Here is a 19,862-nt window from a genome sequence, read left to right as displayed (position 1 = left end):
ATCGCAGCGTGACGCGTATTAAATTAAAAGCGACGACATGTGTTTTCCTTCCCACAGGAAAATACATTAGCCGGAACATTTCCCGGCTAACTGTCGTCTCTCTCGCACTCGTTTATCTACCGATCTACCAGAATGGAAAGCAATAGAAGGCGCCTTCTAAAGCTAACGGCAAGCTTTCAACGTAAATCTGATAAAGCGAACGCATTATCACACTAACACCAAGAAATTTTCTTCTTTATACTCTTGCTTCATCAGAATAGATTTGTTGTTTCTATTGTTATATGCCAAAATGTATTAGTGCGAAAGAGATAGTATTCGATTAGGGTTGCGGCATCGAATCCGGTACCATTGGATAAATAAGTTGACGGCGTCCCGCCCTTCTCCGGCGCACAAGGCTGCGTTCGCACCTTTGGGCCCGCTCGTACAAAATATTTTCTAAGAAGCAGTATGTCGGCTGTGTCGAGGGGCGTCGACGCGGGAGCCCGCAGTCATGCTGAGATCCTCAGCGGAGTCAGTGGACACACGTCGCGAAGGTTTTCATCGTTGCGAGGAAAAATCGGACCGTGACAATTTGTCCAAAAAACTTATGTTGGCGATAAAGCGCGACAACAATTCAAAATTCGGCTGTGAATACGAAACTAGATGATTATAACGATGCGCCAATCGACGCGATAACAATATCTGTAGTTTTATGAGGATACTGAAATATATTTTTCATACGAGTACCTATACTATACGTTTTAGTGAAGTGTTTTATACTTGCTTGTGCTTTTAGATACGACTAATTAGTGATTAGTAACGATTCTACTCCGTTGGTGGTTGAACAGTGGATTACCCTACTTCAGCAAGTAAGATATTTTTGTTTATTAATTTACAATAATAAATTATAGTAGTTAATACTTATTAAAATTACAAGTGGGTACCTAAGCTTCTTGTTGCAATCTCCCAATTTCTCTATTCATTTACTATTTCATTCTGATGGATTGAGATTTTACCTACACAAATAAGATTATTTGTGTTGCGAGTCTATAAACTAAGTATATCTGTCTAAACGCAATAAAGTCCCAATAATAATATATACCTACTTATAAATAATATGCAATATTATTGGAGTATTATTGCGCGTAGCAGTTATGTGATGATCATAATTTTAGAAAAAAAAGAGTCACCGGACCCTAAGACCCGACTTCGTCCAGGTGCATTTATCTTTTTTTCATATTTTTAACACAATATCTGTATGTCACTCTGAAATATTGTGACTTTCATTCATCATCAGAATTTCTCTAAACGATAGATACAGAGCCATTCTGTAGTTTACTTTTCTCGTTATAATATTCGCTCTTTCTATTTATAATACTCGTAAATGTAATAGTTATATATATTAATATACGTTGTATTTTTGTATCATAACAAACAGGAAATGAATTATGACCTCTCTAGATGTTAAAGACTCCACAGGGAATTAGGCTGCTGGTTGGTCTCTCTGATCCTTTTCTATATTTATAAATTTCTAAGAATTTTTATCGATTCGCTGCTTAGCATTAGCATCTGCCGCGTATTCATCATATTTATAGTGAATATCACGTAGCTGGGATATATTAATTTCAACTTAGATCTGTAGTTACAAGAAATAATTTAAAAAAGCAACACGGAAGTTTCTAGCTGCTTCTTGTTGTGATGAGAAAGCTTTCCGAAAAAGCGGTAGATTTGAAAAATATATATGGCTAGGTATTTGAGAAAATAATTTTCTATTCTAATAAGGATAAATGGTCCTCCATCTCATTCTCCATGAGAAATCGGTAACACGAGATTTTAAAATGCAGAAGTAACTAATTAACCGTGTCCTTAAGGCGTTAAGGAGAAGTTAACTAATAGAACTATTTTAACATGAATAACAAATATTAGCTTGACTACTCTTAATAGATACTATAAGTTTTATGTATTTTTTACTTATATATATAAGTTATACTACTTTTCATTTTTCTTCTAGTTATTTGATAGATATGGATAGTCTCTTTTTCAATAAGTAACATGTGCTATTTTGTTTTAATATAGATAATTTTATTACACATTCTATTCTATATTACACATCTACATACACCTGCGTCGAACCGGAGCGTGTCGCTAATACAATTTATGCATAATAAATGATGATATTTGTATATAAAATATATATGTTAATAAAAATATGATATAATATTTTATTACAAAAATAAAAGATGTATTTCTATAAATTTTGTGACGCGTTGCGGTTCTTCTGTTGTGTTAGGTGGATACGTACTTAACAATATAATATAATTGGTGTTTTAATTTACGCTTACACCGTCTACCAATTTTCATCGTTATATACATTATAATATATATTTTTATTCGATACAAAGATGTAGGTTTATAAATAAAATAAATATATACCTATAAATAATGAAACTTGTAGCTGCATCTACTATATAGCACTGTCTACTACATAGACATATTGTTTACACCTAAATAAAGGTAGCAAAAACAATGTAGAAAATAATTTCTAGTATTCTTTTAGTTTCTTCTTTACGAACTAACGTATAAAAAATAAAAAGTTTCGCCTTAATATTAGTATGAATGGATACCATAAATTTCAGTTATTCCATAGTTATTAAATGAAACTTTATTTTAATATTTGTACTTACTCAATTAATAGCCTAACCGGTAAATAATAACTTAATTAATATTTCAATAATGTGGAACACTAAAGATAGGCAGCGACGGTAAATAGATTGTATCTTATAAGTTCTTAATATTTCTATTAATATTATGGTCATTCATTCTATATACATTCGTAGAATCATTATTGTTTTCCTTTCCTGCCAATATTTATTTTTATTACCAAAAACGTAAATATTTAAATATTCTTTATATAATATTTATTAAGTAATAGTCTCTATGTAATAAAAACATACTACATGTTATACTTGACGCATTTTTTATACTTTTATAGTAAGTAGTTTAAGTATGTAAGTACACATCAGTTGCTAGTTGTTTCTGGTCAAAAATTCTGTAATTAGAAAATTTTCCTCTCAGCGTTTTCTCAATATTGACTAATAATATAGTGATGGACTTTAATTCTAATCTCTAGATGTAGGTGAAAAAACAAGAATAATAAAGAATGATTACCTACCTATATAATTTATTTTTATTGTATATGTAAACGAATTAATTTTTCATATGTAGTCCTTGTGGTAAGTTAATTAAATATTAATAATGTGGACAAGTAAAAAATCATTTCTCATATTTTTTAATCACCTTTAACGATCCTGCAGCTGTCGCAGGACGTTATCAATAGCCTTATATTTCATTTATATGCTATGGATAGGTAGCGGGCATGAAGTAGACATAATTATCTGTAGATATAACTAGTAGGTTAATGTAAAGTAAATAGGTAGTAAATAGTAGTAGGCCTAATGTGAAGACGATTTGTAACGTTTTTTTTAATATCACTAATATTAAATTTGTGCTATTTGTAAAAAAAACAATACACTGCACTTCTAACAGAAGTGCAGTGTATTGTTTTTTTTGTAATTTGTTTTGGTATATATGTTACAATAAATTTTAAGGTATACATATATACTATAGGTATATATAGATTGAGATATGAGCTAAATTTTATTAATTTATCTGTTAATTATTTATTGCACCAGTAGTATATTACAAAAAACATAAGATATAAAGTACCTAACAAGATTTTAAATATATTTACGAAGATATTTATAATGGATTAAGAAGGTTAATTACAATACATAGATATAAACCTTTAACGCTTAATAGGTATTTTTTGCTTGACAAGTTGTTTGCAATTGAGACTTCATCCACTTTTCCACTTTAAAGACTTTATAGTAATAAATATACGCCCGTTAAACAGATAAGCATTGCACATCTCAATAATACTAATGTGATTATGACTAATTCCTTAAAACTGTGAAAAACGTTTGTATGGCAGCTGCAAAATTGTGACCATCTTACATTTACCGTTCAAAACTCAATTGTGTAATGTTATTTTAAAAGGAATAGAGATCAAAATAGATTGAAATTGATTTAAAGATTTAATTGTTTGATTTTTAATCCCATTGCTCCATGTCTGTCCGTAGAGATCTGTCAACCCGTTGCTTTGTGATGAAGCGGCCACGCTGCGGGGAGTCGCGCAGATAATGTAAAGATTAGATGGAAATCTGAAAGAACGACATTGTTTATCGGACTCAGGTAGATTGGGACTGTTGTGCCCAGCCTACCCTGTTTCAAGTGTTTCAAACAATACATAAACAACATTATTTTCAAGTAACGCGATTATATGTTAGCAAAAAATATACAGTTATTTTGATTGACAGTACTGATGTATTTATTGGGTGTGACTAAAATAAGTAGATAAACAGTTAAAAAATCAATCTTAACTAGATTCTTTTTAAGATTATTTTTGATTTTGTTACTTACATTGAACGAGGTTTAAACTTTCATGCCCATATTAGATTGCCTTTATTTGTATGTCTATTGAAGTTAACAAAACATTTGTTACATTATACATTATAAATGTGATAACCATAAAGAAGTTATTGTTATGATGTTGCTTTGTTTCTGCATTTCTGCGTCCAAATATACAAGTTGGTTGCATCAAAGTAGGTTACTAGATGGAATCGGTAGTGTAGCGGTAACACACTCACTACCTTACTACCGATGGTCGCGGGTTCGACTTCTCGTACCCACGATAAAAAGGTGACATTAATGATTGTTTTTAGTGTTAATATATAGCTATATACTTACATATTTACAAAAAATATTTAAGTATTTTAATTAGTAGTTAAGTAGGTAGTTTAGTACCTACCTATAATACAAGATCTATTTAGTTTGTAACTAGATGGCCCTGTATGAATTGTTCTAGGTTGTGATTACTACTTAATATTTTACTTTTTATGCACGTATCCCTAGTGTATAACCCTTTCAGTAAGTCAAGTCGGTGTATAGCCCTACTTACAGGTTGATAAATTACAGGCCTATGTACATACAGAAATAATAGATGCAGTATGATTAAGTTATATTCTCAACTATGGAAAATGACAATATATACAATGTAAATGTTTTGTTGCATTGATAAATAACAGCACCAATATAAATAGTTTACTGTTGAATTACATCATCGTCATCACCATCATATTAGCTTGAATTAATGTCGAATAATTAATATGTAATATATATTAAAATAATATTCTGGTTATGCCATTTACGACAGGTACTAAAATGATTGTTATACATAATGGGCTCTAACATTATGTATAACATACTTTAGTTGTGTTTTATATATCAAGGACTACATTAGGATGGCCTATAACTGACTCCAGCCGTGTATTGGAAATTAAATTTAAGAGATTGAAAACTACTTGTAATTAACTACTAAGTAGTATTTAATATTATCTTATCTCTGCTGCTAGCAAGCTCCGTTGAATATAGTCAAAAAAGTTTTTTTGTGCATATTCTGGTTACCTATGGCAAAATAATTATGGCGACATTCGATAAATTAGTTCAAACTATAATTTACGTATTACTTGTAAGTATATACTATATATATTATTTATATTTTGACGGCTTCGGTGGTATAACGATTTAGCATAATACTACTTCCAATGGTCGCGATTTCAATTCCTCGCATGATGCAATTTCATTTTTACTTTGTTAGTTGTAGTTTAAAACTTAATATGCTATCGTCGTCGTCGATCTCACATTGTATTTTACTGATAAAGGCTATAACAGAATAGCAGAGAGGGTGGAATCACTGCCCTCACTGAGTTATAGACCGTTTTGTCTCATTCATTAGTTTTTAAATTATATTATTCTATGGGCAATAGTTGTATTGTGTAAAAAGTTTCTGTTTGAGACAAATAAAGATTATTATTATTATTATTTGTATTCATGAGTGTGAATGTTTGAATTGGTCTCGGTCGGTCTGTATATATTTACGAAAAATACATCTAAGTATTTCCATCAGTTGGGACTGACTACACATTGTGTAAATTGTTTATAACTAGACAATTCACACAGCCTTGTCTCGTATGTAATATTATTATAGATATACAGTACCTACTACTATTGGTATTATGAAATCGTTTTTATAATTTTAATATAACAATGATAATCAGGCCATGATATTAATTCGACATTTATTTCAGTGCAATGTTATATTTTTCAAAAATTCAAAAAGTTATTTTATAAATAATTTATGTTTACCTGTTTTCAATTTGTATTTTGACATATTATATATCTGTGAAAATATACCAATTCCCATAACTCGTTCAACATTATTATGTTCTAAAGTATGATATACCTAATTACTGGGAAATGAAACACTATGATTATTTTCTTTAATACGTCATTTACTGTAGCACTTATGAGTATAATATACCATAACTAATTAATACTAGAATTGCACTATATTTACTTAAGTAATTAAGAATTCTATACAAGGACAAAACTTCAAGTTATATTTATTTAGATAGAGTAATTAGAGATATGTGGACTAAAGTTATTAAAAGTAGTAGACTTGTGCCTAGTACCATAAATTAATAAGTAAACTAAAAATTATACTTATTTGTATTTCACAAATAAGTATAATCAGTATCACCAAAATAGTAACCTATTAAGTATAAAGGGCTGCAAAGTAATAAAGTGGTCGCCATCGTAAGCTAACCACAGTAGAACAGGTTTTATCATTCATAAAACTATTTTAATAAACTATCGATGCTAAACCTCGCTCATAAAAGAGATTGGAGCCAACCTAACAAATAAACTAAAATTAAATATACACGAACACAATCGAAATTTTTGTCTCAGGCGTATAAAAATGTCCTATAAATTTACCCACAGTTTAATTTAATGTCCAAAAGTACCTGCTTCACTTTTTTATTAAAAATAAAATATTCGTCGCCGGTTATGGGTGCACGGACTGTACGTTATTCTTTTGAAAAACGATTTTGAATTTGTCTCGGCTTCGGTTAGAATGTATTTAATACACCGGTAATAGCACTTTTTTTCTTTAGCACAAAAAGGATCAGTTAATAAATTTATTTCTTCATTTCTTAACAGGCCCGTCACAAACTTGAAGAGTGATGGCAACCCTCTGAAGTATCGCAAGGCGACGTGACAATCTTCGGTGGTGACCTTGGGACTGTCAGCGTCGACGACGACGCGTTCAGTGGCGACGTTTGCAGCGGGTGTTGCCCGCCGCGTGGATGGTGGCGGGCGAATGGGGCTATGCGCCGGCGTCGGCCACCCCCGCCATGAACGCCTTCCTCGAGACCAACCACGCGCACCTCGCCTCCTATGGGTTGAAAATGTCACCGCAGCCGGGGTGTGGCGTCGACGGCCAGCACCGTGTCGCCGCGCCGCATCCGCCTCCACCGCACCATCCGCCACACTATCAGCCGTATCCCCTACACTCGTACCAAACGGGATACTTGCGAGAGTACGGAGGCTGCGGCGAGCTGTTTCCTCAGCAGCCACTGGAGCAGAGCTGGGACTGGCGCGGCGACGTCCACTATCAGGGCGGTGCACCTCCGCTCGTCCCACACGCGCACGCCCACGCACCACACGCGTTCCTTCGATATGTGCGAGCACCACCGCGGCGTGACATGCGCTGTCAGTGGCTCGACCCGGAACAACCGCCACCGCGGAAAATGTGCAACAAACTATTCTCGAGTATGCACGAGATCGTGACGCATTTGACTGTAGAACATGTAGGCGGACCAGAGTGTACGACGCACGCGTGCTTTTGGCAGGGATGTTCACGAAACGGCCGGCCGTTTAAAGCGAAATACAAATTAGTGAATCATATTCGCGTGCACACCGGTGAGAAGCCGTTTCCCTGTCCGTTCCCTGGATGTGGCAAAGTGTTCGCGCGATCAGAAAACCTCAAGATACACAAGCGGACACATACTGGTAAGTATTACTTTATTCTTAATCATGCATATGATGTTGAGTAATTGATATGATGGATAGTGGAATTGATTGGTCATGTTTTGATGTCAATGCCAAGGATACATAAACAGGTAGTGGTTCACATGCTTAATCATAAATACAAGTATTGATTTGACAAATCACTTTAGCAACTGTTTTATGTAATAGAAATGGCATACAAGCTGACGCTCCGCCTTATGGTGAGTGGTTGAATTACGCTATCCTGGTTACAGTGCGGCCTATGTGACCACAGAATGTCCAATGTTGCGATATCACGGAGCACGCCCTTACAATAACTGAATCGACACAATGATAACAAATAGTACAGACTACTGTCAATGGAGATCGTGGAAACGCGATCTGAACACAAACAACAGAGCTAACGGGCGTCCTATAAATGCTCTCTGTCGACTTGTGAAGTCCGTTCCTCGATTTCTCGGTACCTATGAACAAAAACATTTCAAGTCAGAGCACCATTTCTCAAACTGTAATGTTAGATAGAAAAAAAATGTCATAAATTAAAATGTCCAGTTCCGAACACTCGGTTCCTAGTACGCTCGTCCCTCTCACACACTGCCGTATTGTTACAAGGTAAAGTATTGGTACTTAACTTTAAATATCGATTTTTAAAGGAATAAATAGTCCAAGAATCCGTATGGGCAGATGGGTTTATTTTTTTTACTGCCTTTTCTGTATAGTGTTGCGTGGAGACTTTTGTCCTGTTTCGTCCTCTATTATCTCATAAGGCATTTTGAATAGACCACCTTTTTGTGGGCAGTTTGAAGAATTGTTTTATGGTGACTATAAATTAACTTCAATGTCTAAAGCAGCTCTATGAATCTGGAAGTCCACAGTCATATTAATTGCGTATTGCATTAAGCATGTCATAAATATATTATATTTTAATAGCACTGTACTTTAACCGGAACTAGTACACTTTTACTATTTAATGTTTATTAAATTACTAACTTTTTCCAGCAGTTTTATAAAGTATATATTAAACTTTTTATTTCAATATAGTTTAGTAGTATGTAAATTACCTATATTTATATAGAGCAATGTATGCAACATTGCTATATACTTTAAAAAAACTTTAAAATAACTGTAATTTATAATAAAGAAATTTTAATATAAACTTCTTTCTACTAAAAAACCTGATTAAAGACTTCTTATAGACATACTCAGTATGAGCTTAATAGTAATATCATGAAGAGCTACCGAGTATCATCACTTGCGAGACCAGGTTACGAGTGAACCTGATATTTTTATTGGGAGGCGTAAACTGATACTTTGTATTAAAAGATCAGTAGCTATTTCGAATCGTTGCATTCACATTCATAAAATTAATATTTATTAGCTATAAATTTTAATATATCGTATAATGTTACATAAGATTCTATATAATGCCAAAATTTTTCATCATAATCATGATGATTATGGATGTCTAAAGTATAAAGTAGGATAATGTTTTTTAAAATTAAAGACATGAGATATATTTATGTGGTCTTTCTAGTGCGTAGTTTTTATTACCCAAAAATGGTGAAAATATTTACATTTGTTTTTAATAAGTAATTAAGTATTGAGTAATTACATAAACTCATATCAATATAGTTTGAATTAATTAAATATTTTCATAATAATTATTATCCATGTAGGCCTTATAAAACATCATTTAACTGCAACATTATGAGTACGCAGAGACAAATAAACAGAACAAGTTGTTACAATTACCTAATACTTCGTATGCTTTTTTTGAGATGTAACATAGTGTCCTTCCTTGTTATTGTACATAATTTCCAAGCGTGTCAAATTTCATTAAAATCCGTTCAATCATTTAGTAACGAAAATAAACAGAATAGATATTTTTTTTTTCAATTTTTCTGTTTTAGTAACAGAGTATTAGCGATGAATATTGGATTAACACATAAATCACGGTAATTTGTTTGCGATTATTATAGATAACACATATATAAGGTGATAATAAATGAATTGGAGCATGCGCCCCGGGGCAGGGCGTGCACCGCGTGGTCCCAAACAACAGAGCTGCTATATAATAGTTCGCATCTGTGATCGCTCAATTTAGTTCACAGGTTTCTTAAGAACATGTTTGTTCTCTCCCGACTCTATTCAAAGAAAGGCAGGCTGATCATACATACCTCTAGGCCCATAATTTTATTTTCCGTAAAACTTTATTCTTCTTTTTTTATCAAGACTGCGTTTTCTTAAATGAATTAAAGAGCGAAAGTTCGCGTAGTTCGTCTTTGGGAGCGCTGTTCCGGACTAGTTCTTTCGCTAACTACACAATCCTACTGGTATATTGCCGCCGGCCATCCGCCCACAAACGCGATTACTTTATTCTCGCTTAAAACATTCTTAAATGATCATTTGAAGATTTTTGACACTTCGGATTTAGTAGTAAGGATAAGGAATAAATTATGACTATTTTTTAAGAGTTTGGAATTAATAACTTTGTGTGGTTCATAATCTTACTTTATCCCTGTAGGATTGCCAAAATAAGTTTTGAAGTCAGTGTTTACGCCTTATAGAAAATATCAACATGCGAGTAGTATAAAAAATATCATATAATAATACCTATATATACAATAATTTACACGGTAAAATAAAAAAAATACTAAGTGCCTAAATAATAGAGAATTGTGATGAATTGAGTTGACAGAAGATAGAATTTCAATGTTTTAGTACTATTATTGTAATATAGAACAGTAGTACAGTATATTAACTAAAAAATATTTATTAAAATAAGCTACGAGTATTTATTAGTTTCTTTGTGAACACTTCAACGCTGCATTCAAGCATTGGGGTGGAACCGCGGGGTGAACTACAATGCGGTAATGATGATATGATTTCGACCGGTGAAGACGTCCCCCGACTATCAAACGCAGTGCTAGCTAATATGGCGTATAAAATGACGCTTTCAAAATATTTTGCAAACAATAAGGGACCCTCGGCGCCCCTGCGGCCGGCATTGTGCGAGACTACGTCGAGTGCAGCCGCGCGGTTTATTGCCAACTAAACAAGCAGTCTCAATATTCCCTTTGAACAACACACAACTTTTTTATATACATTTTAAGAACTTCTTAATTAAAAACAAATTAAAACAGATCTTAAAATATTCTAGATTTCTATGAATTAGTAGGTATCTATTATAGAATAATTGCACTGTGCGATTTACTGCGAACTAAACAAGCGGTCTTAATATTAGCTTTGAATAACACAGACACATCTTTTTAATCTACTTCTTTAAGCTATTCATAATCAAAAACAAATTAAAAGAGATCCTAAAATATTCTATGGATTATTTATTTATTATACACCTGTCTGGTAGGTACTGTTGGTATCTAGAATGATTGTGATGTACGATTTATTGCCAACTAAACAAGCAGTCTCAATATTCCTTTTGACATAGTTCTTTTTTAAATTAACCGGGTCTTAACTATATAATAATTTAAATAATGTATATTAAACACGAAAGTTTAAAAATAACTATAGTTCTATAAAAACACTATGAAATATTAAAAAATCTTTGGATTATTTATAATCATTATTGCAATTACTATAGGTAATAACAATTTTTGTATTCTACATTTTACGGCCAATAACTCAATCAATCTCAATATTCTTTCTGAACGACAAATTTAATTAAAATCTTCTTTTTTTAACAATTTATAATAAATAACAATATATGCAGTGAATAGATTTTAAATCCTATATACATATACCTAATAGGTATAAAGAAAACAGCACACGAAGTTGTCTATAGTTCTTCTTTAAATGTTGAAAAAGGAATTAAATAATGTTAAACATTTTCTATAAGAGTATTAGGATAATGTAATAATAATAATTAAGCGTCGGCCATTTTATCTACATGATAATGTTGTAACCCTATAATAGCTGGGTGCATTTCAAAAGGTGTTTATGTGAACCAGGGACCATCTGCTTGGGATTGATAAATTGTATAAAAAGTTTTATCTATGTATAATATTTCATGCGTATTTGTGTTTATGTGTGCGTGTATGTTTAGGGGATTCTGTCCAGTGATTTAAAAATCGAAGTCGCATTTATTTATATTACAAAGATCTAAACACTATAAAAGAACGTCATTGTGAATAAAACGATTCAATTTAAGTCATAATATTAAAATATATCCATCTCCACGATTGTAGTTGTCTAAGTTTATTGTTTATGTTGTCTATTGATTCTCTACATATATTGATTACTATTATTAATATAACTAAGTCAAGGTTGGTTTTGATAACTCCTGTTACCAAAAAATAAAAATCAAGTCAACTAACAACAACAACTAAGTCTGAATGAATCCACGTGCAAATCGTTTAAAAACAAATAATTATTTGATGGGCGTGGCCGACCCATCACCCGCCGCGTCGGTAGCGAAATTACAACCCCCGACACGCTCACAAATATTTTAAGTACAATGTATGTGATATATCCGCACCCTCACATGCAACGTCTACCAAATCTTACACATATACACACCAGCCACTTGTTCAAACGCACACTACTTAACTATTGTACGACACTGTCGCCTACAGAGACAATAAAAGCGTTAAAGCGCTTTATTTTTTTGTCGTCTTTGTTGCAATATCCCCTAGTGCACCCCTGACAACGCATCACTAACGTGACGATATCCGCACACACTGCACATATGCCACTTCATATAGCTACAGATTTACAGAACCCATTTAAATAACAAAGTGAGCGATACACGAATAAATTATTCGCCTTCGGACTTTTAAACGATGCGCGCCGCTAGAAAAAATATCCACGCCGAGGACGTACAAACGCGTTCTCGTCAACTCTGAAAATTCCTTGAAAGCAAACGTGACAATTGTTTTTATTTCTTGGGGAATTTGCTAAATGTCAAAGAGATGGTGCGAACAGGGTTCTGGAGCGCGTGCAAAAAGCTCATCGCTACAGCTCGCCGCCGCGCCGCGCCGCCTCGTTGCGGATTGTCGGGCTGCGTGCGTCGACAGCCCGATCATCGATCCAGCATTTTGCTGGATAGAAAACCTTCTTTTGCTATATGTATCGCATCGCTAATGTGATCCTGCAATTAGTTAATTACAAAGTTGTTCTTATAAAAACGAGCAATGATTTATGAATGCCTCGCCTCACCGGCTTTGGTGCCGTGATAAATCGCATAATCTTTACATCGCATTAACACAAAATGCATTGCTTAGATACATATTTAAAATATATATTTAGTTAATAGTCAGTCTGTAATACTTCGACTGCTTAATGATATGTTTGTGCCATAAGTTGTTACTAATTCTGATCACAGCCATACGTAGTCTTAATTAAAATTATTAGCATAAAAACAACTAATGTACATGAATATGTTGTATTTATTTATCATTTAATTGTATCACGTAAGATTACAAATCAAATGAAATTATGTTAGGCGCTCTTGTGCACATAATCAATCAAATATACCTATCTCAAGCAGTTTAATCAAGCGTGTAATCGGGTACAAACCAAACTATTACTAATATCCGTTCTACACGCCCACTTTCAATCATTCCGGTATAAGCGTTTATCTGACGTTATAATTATTAATCGATGAAAATTTAATATAGCCTAAAAAGCCCTATTGGAATATCAATCAAAAATGAGCTCTAGTTCGAAAAATTAAATTTCCATGCATTTGATTTTATTCGAGTGTTATATATAATATTTTACGGAGGGGCGAGTCAGTAAGTCATGCGTTATAAGACATACAAGTCCTAACGCCACATAAATTGTGCGCGGTTGCAATGTAACAATAGTGCGAATAACACAGGATGTGCGGGACCATTGCTAGCTCTCTACCTACGCCTCTCCCCTTACTATCTTATTACTATCATTTCTTCTGACACTTTATTATATAACTTTGTATATTACAGTGACAGTTCGTTTTGTCTGCAAGTTGTATTATATCTAATTTAATATAAAATAATACATACTTCCTTAATACCTACTCATCTTTTTCTATATAAATTCAATAAATAATGAATGAGTTCTTCTTTTATTCTTCTCGAATTCTTCTTCCATTCCGATCCGATTCATTATCCTGATTAATAAGTAGAAATACCTACATAAAATTAAATATTAGAAAAATGTATGTATATTAATGAACTATTGTTTTTATAAATTAGGTACCTTTGGAAATGAATAATCTTTGTAGATTATATGAATTTTATCTGAAGCTTATTGTATCGATTCAGTTGTCTTCAGTGAAAATAAATACTGTATAAAATAATATTATTATTTCTAATTTAAAATATGTTACTGATTTATGTACTGTTATAATATACAATATCTAACTTAATGTTATGACCACAGACATTATCCAGTTACAAGCCAAAAATATACTGTGTACGTATGTATAATATGACTTGTAATATCTTTTCGAAAATATTTCACTTAATCACATAACGTGCCAGTGCCTCATTAAATTAAATGAGCTATCAGCAATTTTCAACGCGATAAGAAAAACTTTTTGCAGTTTGAGCTTTCTAACTGTGCGAAATTCTTTCGTCTTGTAGAGCGAGCACGGAGGTCTCACTGCATGATTCATGCGTTTTTTCGCCGACACCTTGTCGCTATCAATATGTATGGGTGCGTGTGATATTGCCGACAACGAGGTCTACAACTGGCGAGTGACGGTGACCATCCCTGCGCTCATTATAGCCATATAACTCAGTTAACAGTCGTGTTAATGGAACCATAAAAACATATTGCCTTTTCCGTCCTAATGGTATGACTTACTGTAGTAATTACGTGTATTACATAGAATATAATTACTTTTTAATATTATATGGCAACCTTTATAGCTTTTATTAAATGTGGTACCGTCGTGGTGTAACTCACGGGTAAAAATCTGGTCTTAATATACATTACTTCTAAAGAGTTTAATTTTATTTTTACACAGTTTCTTCATCGCGTTCTAATTGAAAATAAGAAAGTAACTTTAAATTTATAGAGAAGTATATTCTGATCATCTTAATCACTGTCATTATCTCAATATATTTATGTGCCAAATTAGATTATTGCAAAACCAGATCTTAAGAACTGGAATTAATATTTATTAACGTTATATTATTATATATATTTAGCAACCCTAAGCAGCCCACTCTAAAATTTGATCTAATCTCTCGCCACATCATGAGAATTCTTTGCATTTAACACCACATCCAAAAAACTTTAGGTCCTTGACAAAGTTGGATCACAATCGAATGTTTACACGACAACAAGAAAAAGACAACCGAAGCCAATTCGAACACCTTTTATTTAATTTTGAAAACTGCTTTTTATTACATTCGGTTGTTGTTTGAATTTTTTTTAAGAATACATCAGACATCGATATGTTGTAGAAGCTACCTGATGCATCTGATCTTATTTTTAAACGAGTTCCAAAACGAGAATTTCTCAATTCGATTATATTTTTGTATACGTTACTTGATACTGTCGCCAATTATAAATAAAATGTAATTAATCCTTGCAGTAGATGTATGGGAATGACACAGTCTTGCAGTGACTATCATTCCCACATACCTACTAATTTTGTCTCAATTAAACACGATTACTATACGCAGAAAAGTGAGTAGCCCAAAAATGCTTGACTGCACTTAAACTGCAACATACCTCAGGATTTTAATAATCGGAGGAGACTACAACGGTCGTAGTGTAGAGCGACCTCCTATGAAATTAGTGACAATCTCAAATTTATACTAAGATTCTATGAATGCTAGGTAGTGGTAGTAGCACCTTTAGATATGTCGATCATAGATAATAAAAAGAGCCAGAAATATATTCGAGCAAAGTTAAATTTTCAGATTGTGCAATGACAATTTTTACTAATGAGAGAATTAGGTAAGTACATTATATTAATAAATTAATTTAATTAGATCTTATGAATTAATTATTTATAGATTTATGAAATGCTCAATAATATTTTAATGTTTCGGTTTATCTTTTTTGCAGTCACAACTTGCACTACTTACATATCTTCGTTTAAAGAATGTCGGACATGCGTAGAATGTGAACGTGTCTCAGACCACAACAAAAATTAAAGATGCTGAAATAAAAACAAATCCAGCTATTAATATTCGTTAGAAATATTGGTTTGTCCCAAAAATGTGCCCGGGGGCTGAAACACGATCCGGCGTGGGTGTTGAGTGGACACGGCCCGTGTCGCATCCAAATACATTACACTAACAATTTATTGGTCAACTTAGTTGCAAAATTAAAATATTTTTTGATTTATATAGATATTTTTACTTTTAAACATTTTATTATAATACACCAGCATACAGCAGAGAGCATAAATTAAATTTATTGCTTATTATGAAACTTATATTTTTCTTTAATGAATGCCTGCGACTTTGTTCGCATAGTACCTATATATTTTTAACATTTATTACACGATAAAGACATGGTGAATCCATTAAATTACCTGATGTAGTTATAAAAATACGAGCACGATGTAATTTAGAAACGTCGTTGTGATGCACGTAGGTACTTGATTTGCCAAAACCCATCGTATGAAATGTTCAAGGAAAGGATCAAGGCAAATATAAAAATATATACATATAAACACACGCCAATATTAAAATAGTATATATGACCATTATGAGTCATTATTTTTCATTTCATAAAATATTTAGAGTATATATAGTACCTACTTAATATGCTCTAACAAGGTTTATTATTATATAATGTAAAATATGTACTTATTAACTTGTATATCTACCGTTCTTACTCGTATGTGATATGAGCATACGTTAGTTTGCAACCGCAATGACGCGACCCCCGCTTTTATGACACCGCATAGTATGGGAAACAACGAACTGAAGTTGTCACCTTTGATAAACTCAACTGAATGATATTAACTTAACCACAATTGCAATTATTATTTATCAATATAGGTATATATAGAGAATTTAAACTCTTCAATTGATACAAACGTTCTCAACTATTTCGAATTCAGATATATTGTAGGGACAATATTGTAAGCTAATAGATGATTGTACGTTTGCTGTGTAGTCATCTATTCCCTCGTAGTCTTCTATATTTATTCTTATAGATACTACAATTTATAGATAATAGTTACAGCTCCTCAAATTAACTTACTTAACTTTTCTGAGGATATCCATGTAATAAATAAGTTTGAAATATCTATTGATATTTCTATAACAATGACTTGATAGGGGCAAACCTAACAAATAAAAATTTACTTGACACGGCTTAAAACTATTTTATTAGACGTTCATTTTGTAAAAAATATTAACATAATTAAATTATTAAAAAAATTGTTTCATAACAGTAATTAAATTTAATTAAAATAAATTATCATATAATTGTCAACGGTACTTACATTTAATTATTATTGAAACAAATGAGTATCCATACAATTCTCATCGGAGTTCATCAGGTACCGGCGCTCGCTGGCTTCTATACGAAGCCAGCGAGCGATACATATATATACATTCGTATATCGAGACGTAGCTCAATACCGAGAAATGTGATACATACCGACGTGTACAATTAATAAATCGACCCGTACCTTAAACGGTATCTTCATTTTCTAAAGACAATCTTAATATTATATAAGTACAATGCACGGGTTTGTGTTTTCTTTATCTTTAATATTTACAATGGTTACATTTTAGTAGTGTGTGTATTAAAGTTAAATAAATATTACTTCTCAGTTATATTTTAGTTTATTTGAAAATTGTATCGTCTACTACTAATTAATGCTTTTTCATTAAACTCTATAATTTCAATTGGATATATGTGAAGTATAAAATAATTTTATAAATAATGAGTAGGTATTAATTGTTTACATTTTACTCTAAACTAGATCAGTCCCTATCGAAACGTGGAAGAATTATTGTTCACATACAACTATGTGACGAACGAAACTCATTAAAGACAGTCTAAATAGTAATATGTAACTCCCGTAGTAACTATTTACGACCATCAGGCGTATATTTTTCTGCCACCTTAGTTGTTTATTTTTTTACAAAATAAAGATTTATATTTTTTACAGCGTATACACTATAATCAAATAAAATAGTATAGAACGAGGCACCTGTTCATGTTAAAAGAATAAGTACAAAACGACGCCCGAACAGGCCACGCTCGTCAATCCATACGTCAGTCGTTTTGACAGCCCTAACCGGCATCATCGCCCAGACGGAAAAAATAATCAAAAAATTACTTTTGGTTTTAGAAAACATTAGGTATAGCGACTATATAGCAGGTAAAATTGTCTAACTGTCCAATATAAAAATATCAATAAAATGAATTTTAAATATGAGCAGAATACTTTAGCAATAAATAACATTGTAATAAATATAATAAAATATTAACATGAAAATTAATCTATATGTATCTATGTTTATTACATACAATAAAGTGTTTTGTAAGTACATACTACATGGCTAAGCTATTGAACCGTTTGGCTGAAATTTTAATTTGAAAATAAATGTCTTCAGATCTATTTCTATTATGTACATTGTATTAAATGCTAATATTGCCAAATCAGCTGCTCTTCTCTGGAAACCAACTCTGACCCAATGATGTTCGATTTAGTGTTTTCGCGCCTTTTTATTCCATATTTCGTGGTAATTAAAAAGACAAATGACATTGCTATCATTCATTCAGATTTGTCTTGATAACGTTTCGAAAGAATAATTCAGATAGTAAAAAACGTTTTTGTTTGAAAAAGAATTAATAAATCTTATACGTCGTGACATTCCTGAAATTTCAAGGGTCAGAGAGCAAAATAAGGCGCCGTAGTAACACTGGTTCGTGTCCAGATATACAAGATAGTTTATCGGATATCTAAAGCACGTGTTAGACCAGGGACAAACATAGAGCGATTTAGATTAACATTTTTTAGATTAATGTTATTGGATATTATTAAATAAGGAGTCACAGAATTACGTCGTATCCACGTTCATATACTCTATATATCTATATGTATATAGGCCACAGTTACCACTTACCACCAAGTGGGCGGTTAGCTCATTTGCCATTCCAGTTTACCTCTTTTTCATCCATAAACAAATTTTCAGGCTACTCTTGCAGCTCGTAAGCATTGTAGTCAAGTATAGAATAACCTGATGACATTCCTCGGTATGTTGTTAAAAGTAACTATCATAATTTATATACTGCCTAGCTTAAGCGAAAAACAACTTTTAGCAATAGTAGTATACGCTATATAAGTATACTACTAGCTACTCCATAGCACTCTAAGATTAAAAATATAGTAAATAGTATCTAGCTATTGTTTTCCTCAAAACACCATCTCCAATTGTCACGTTCCAACGTTAAGGATAGTCTGATTATAGTATTTTATGGACACTGAATAGCAATAAAAACATATCATCAAGTTGTGAAACATAAAACTCTGTAATCATTATTTTCATCGCTGAACGAGCGGACTGGCGGAAAATGTTTGTCTACTTTTCCATTTCACGTAAAATATATCACGGGACAGAACGTCTCAGTCGCGCCTTCTCAGCAGATGGCTATCAGAGCAAGATAAATGGTGTCTTCACAGACATGAACGACTGACTTGGAGGTTTCACTACTCGTCTGAGAATAGGGATAGGCGATGATTATTAAGATGTTAATACGTTATTATAAAATTTGGTTGAAGTAAGTTTAATAGAAATATGTATATAGATATCATAATAGACATACGAAGCTGAATTAATGGTTCTTTAACTGTAAATATATATTACGAAAATTTTTAGAAGTAATATTGAATGAAAACTAATTTTTGCAGAGTTTCGCTGGCAGTTTTGTTCCTATCACAATGTGAAAAGAAATATTGTATTCATAATTATTAGTCTTCTATGTTATCA

At 32.4% G+C, this 19,862-nt stretch overlaps 1 protein-coding gene across 1 annotated transcript in view; it reads left to right on the top strand.

Moving 5' to 3' along the window:
• The first annotated feature begins 458 nt into the window (after positions 1 to 458).
• Positions 459 to 19,862, top strand: part of LOC131844377 (zinc finger protein ZIC 4-like) — a 28,112-nt gene continuing 8,708 nt past the window's right edge. Inside the window, exons 1-2 of the mRNA XM_059193247.1 lie at positions 459 to 848; positions 7,099 to 7,950. Of these exons, the coding sequence (XP_059049230.1) occupies positions 7,245 to 7,950 (706 nt within the window). The 5' untranslated portion in view covers positions 459 to 848; positions 7,099 to 7,244. The remainder of the gene's footprint in view (positions 849 to 7,098; positions 7,951 to 19,862) is intronic.

Source organism: Achroia grisella, unplaced genomic scaffold (genome assembly GCF_030625045.1).
Source record: "Achroia grisella isolate CSIRO2021 unplaced genomic scaffold, CSIRO_AGI_Agris_v1 utg402, whole genome shotgun sequence".
Taxonomy (NCBI): domain Eukaryota; kingdom Metazoa; phylum Arthropoda; class Insecta; order Lepidoptera; family Pyralidae; genus Achroia; species Achroia grisella.
This window is presented reverse-complemented; position numbering and strand designations above follow the sequence as displayed.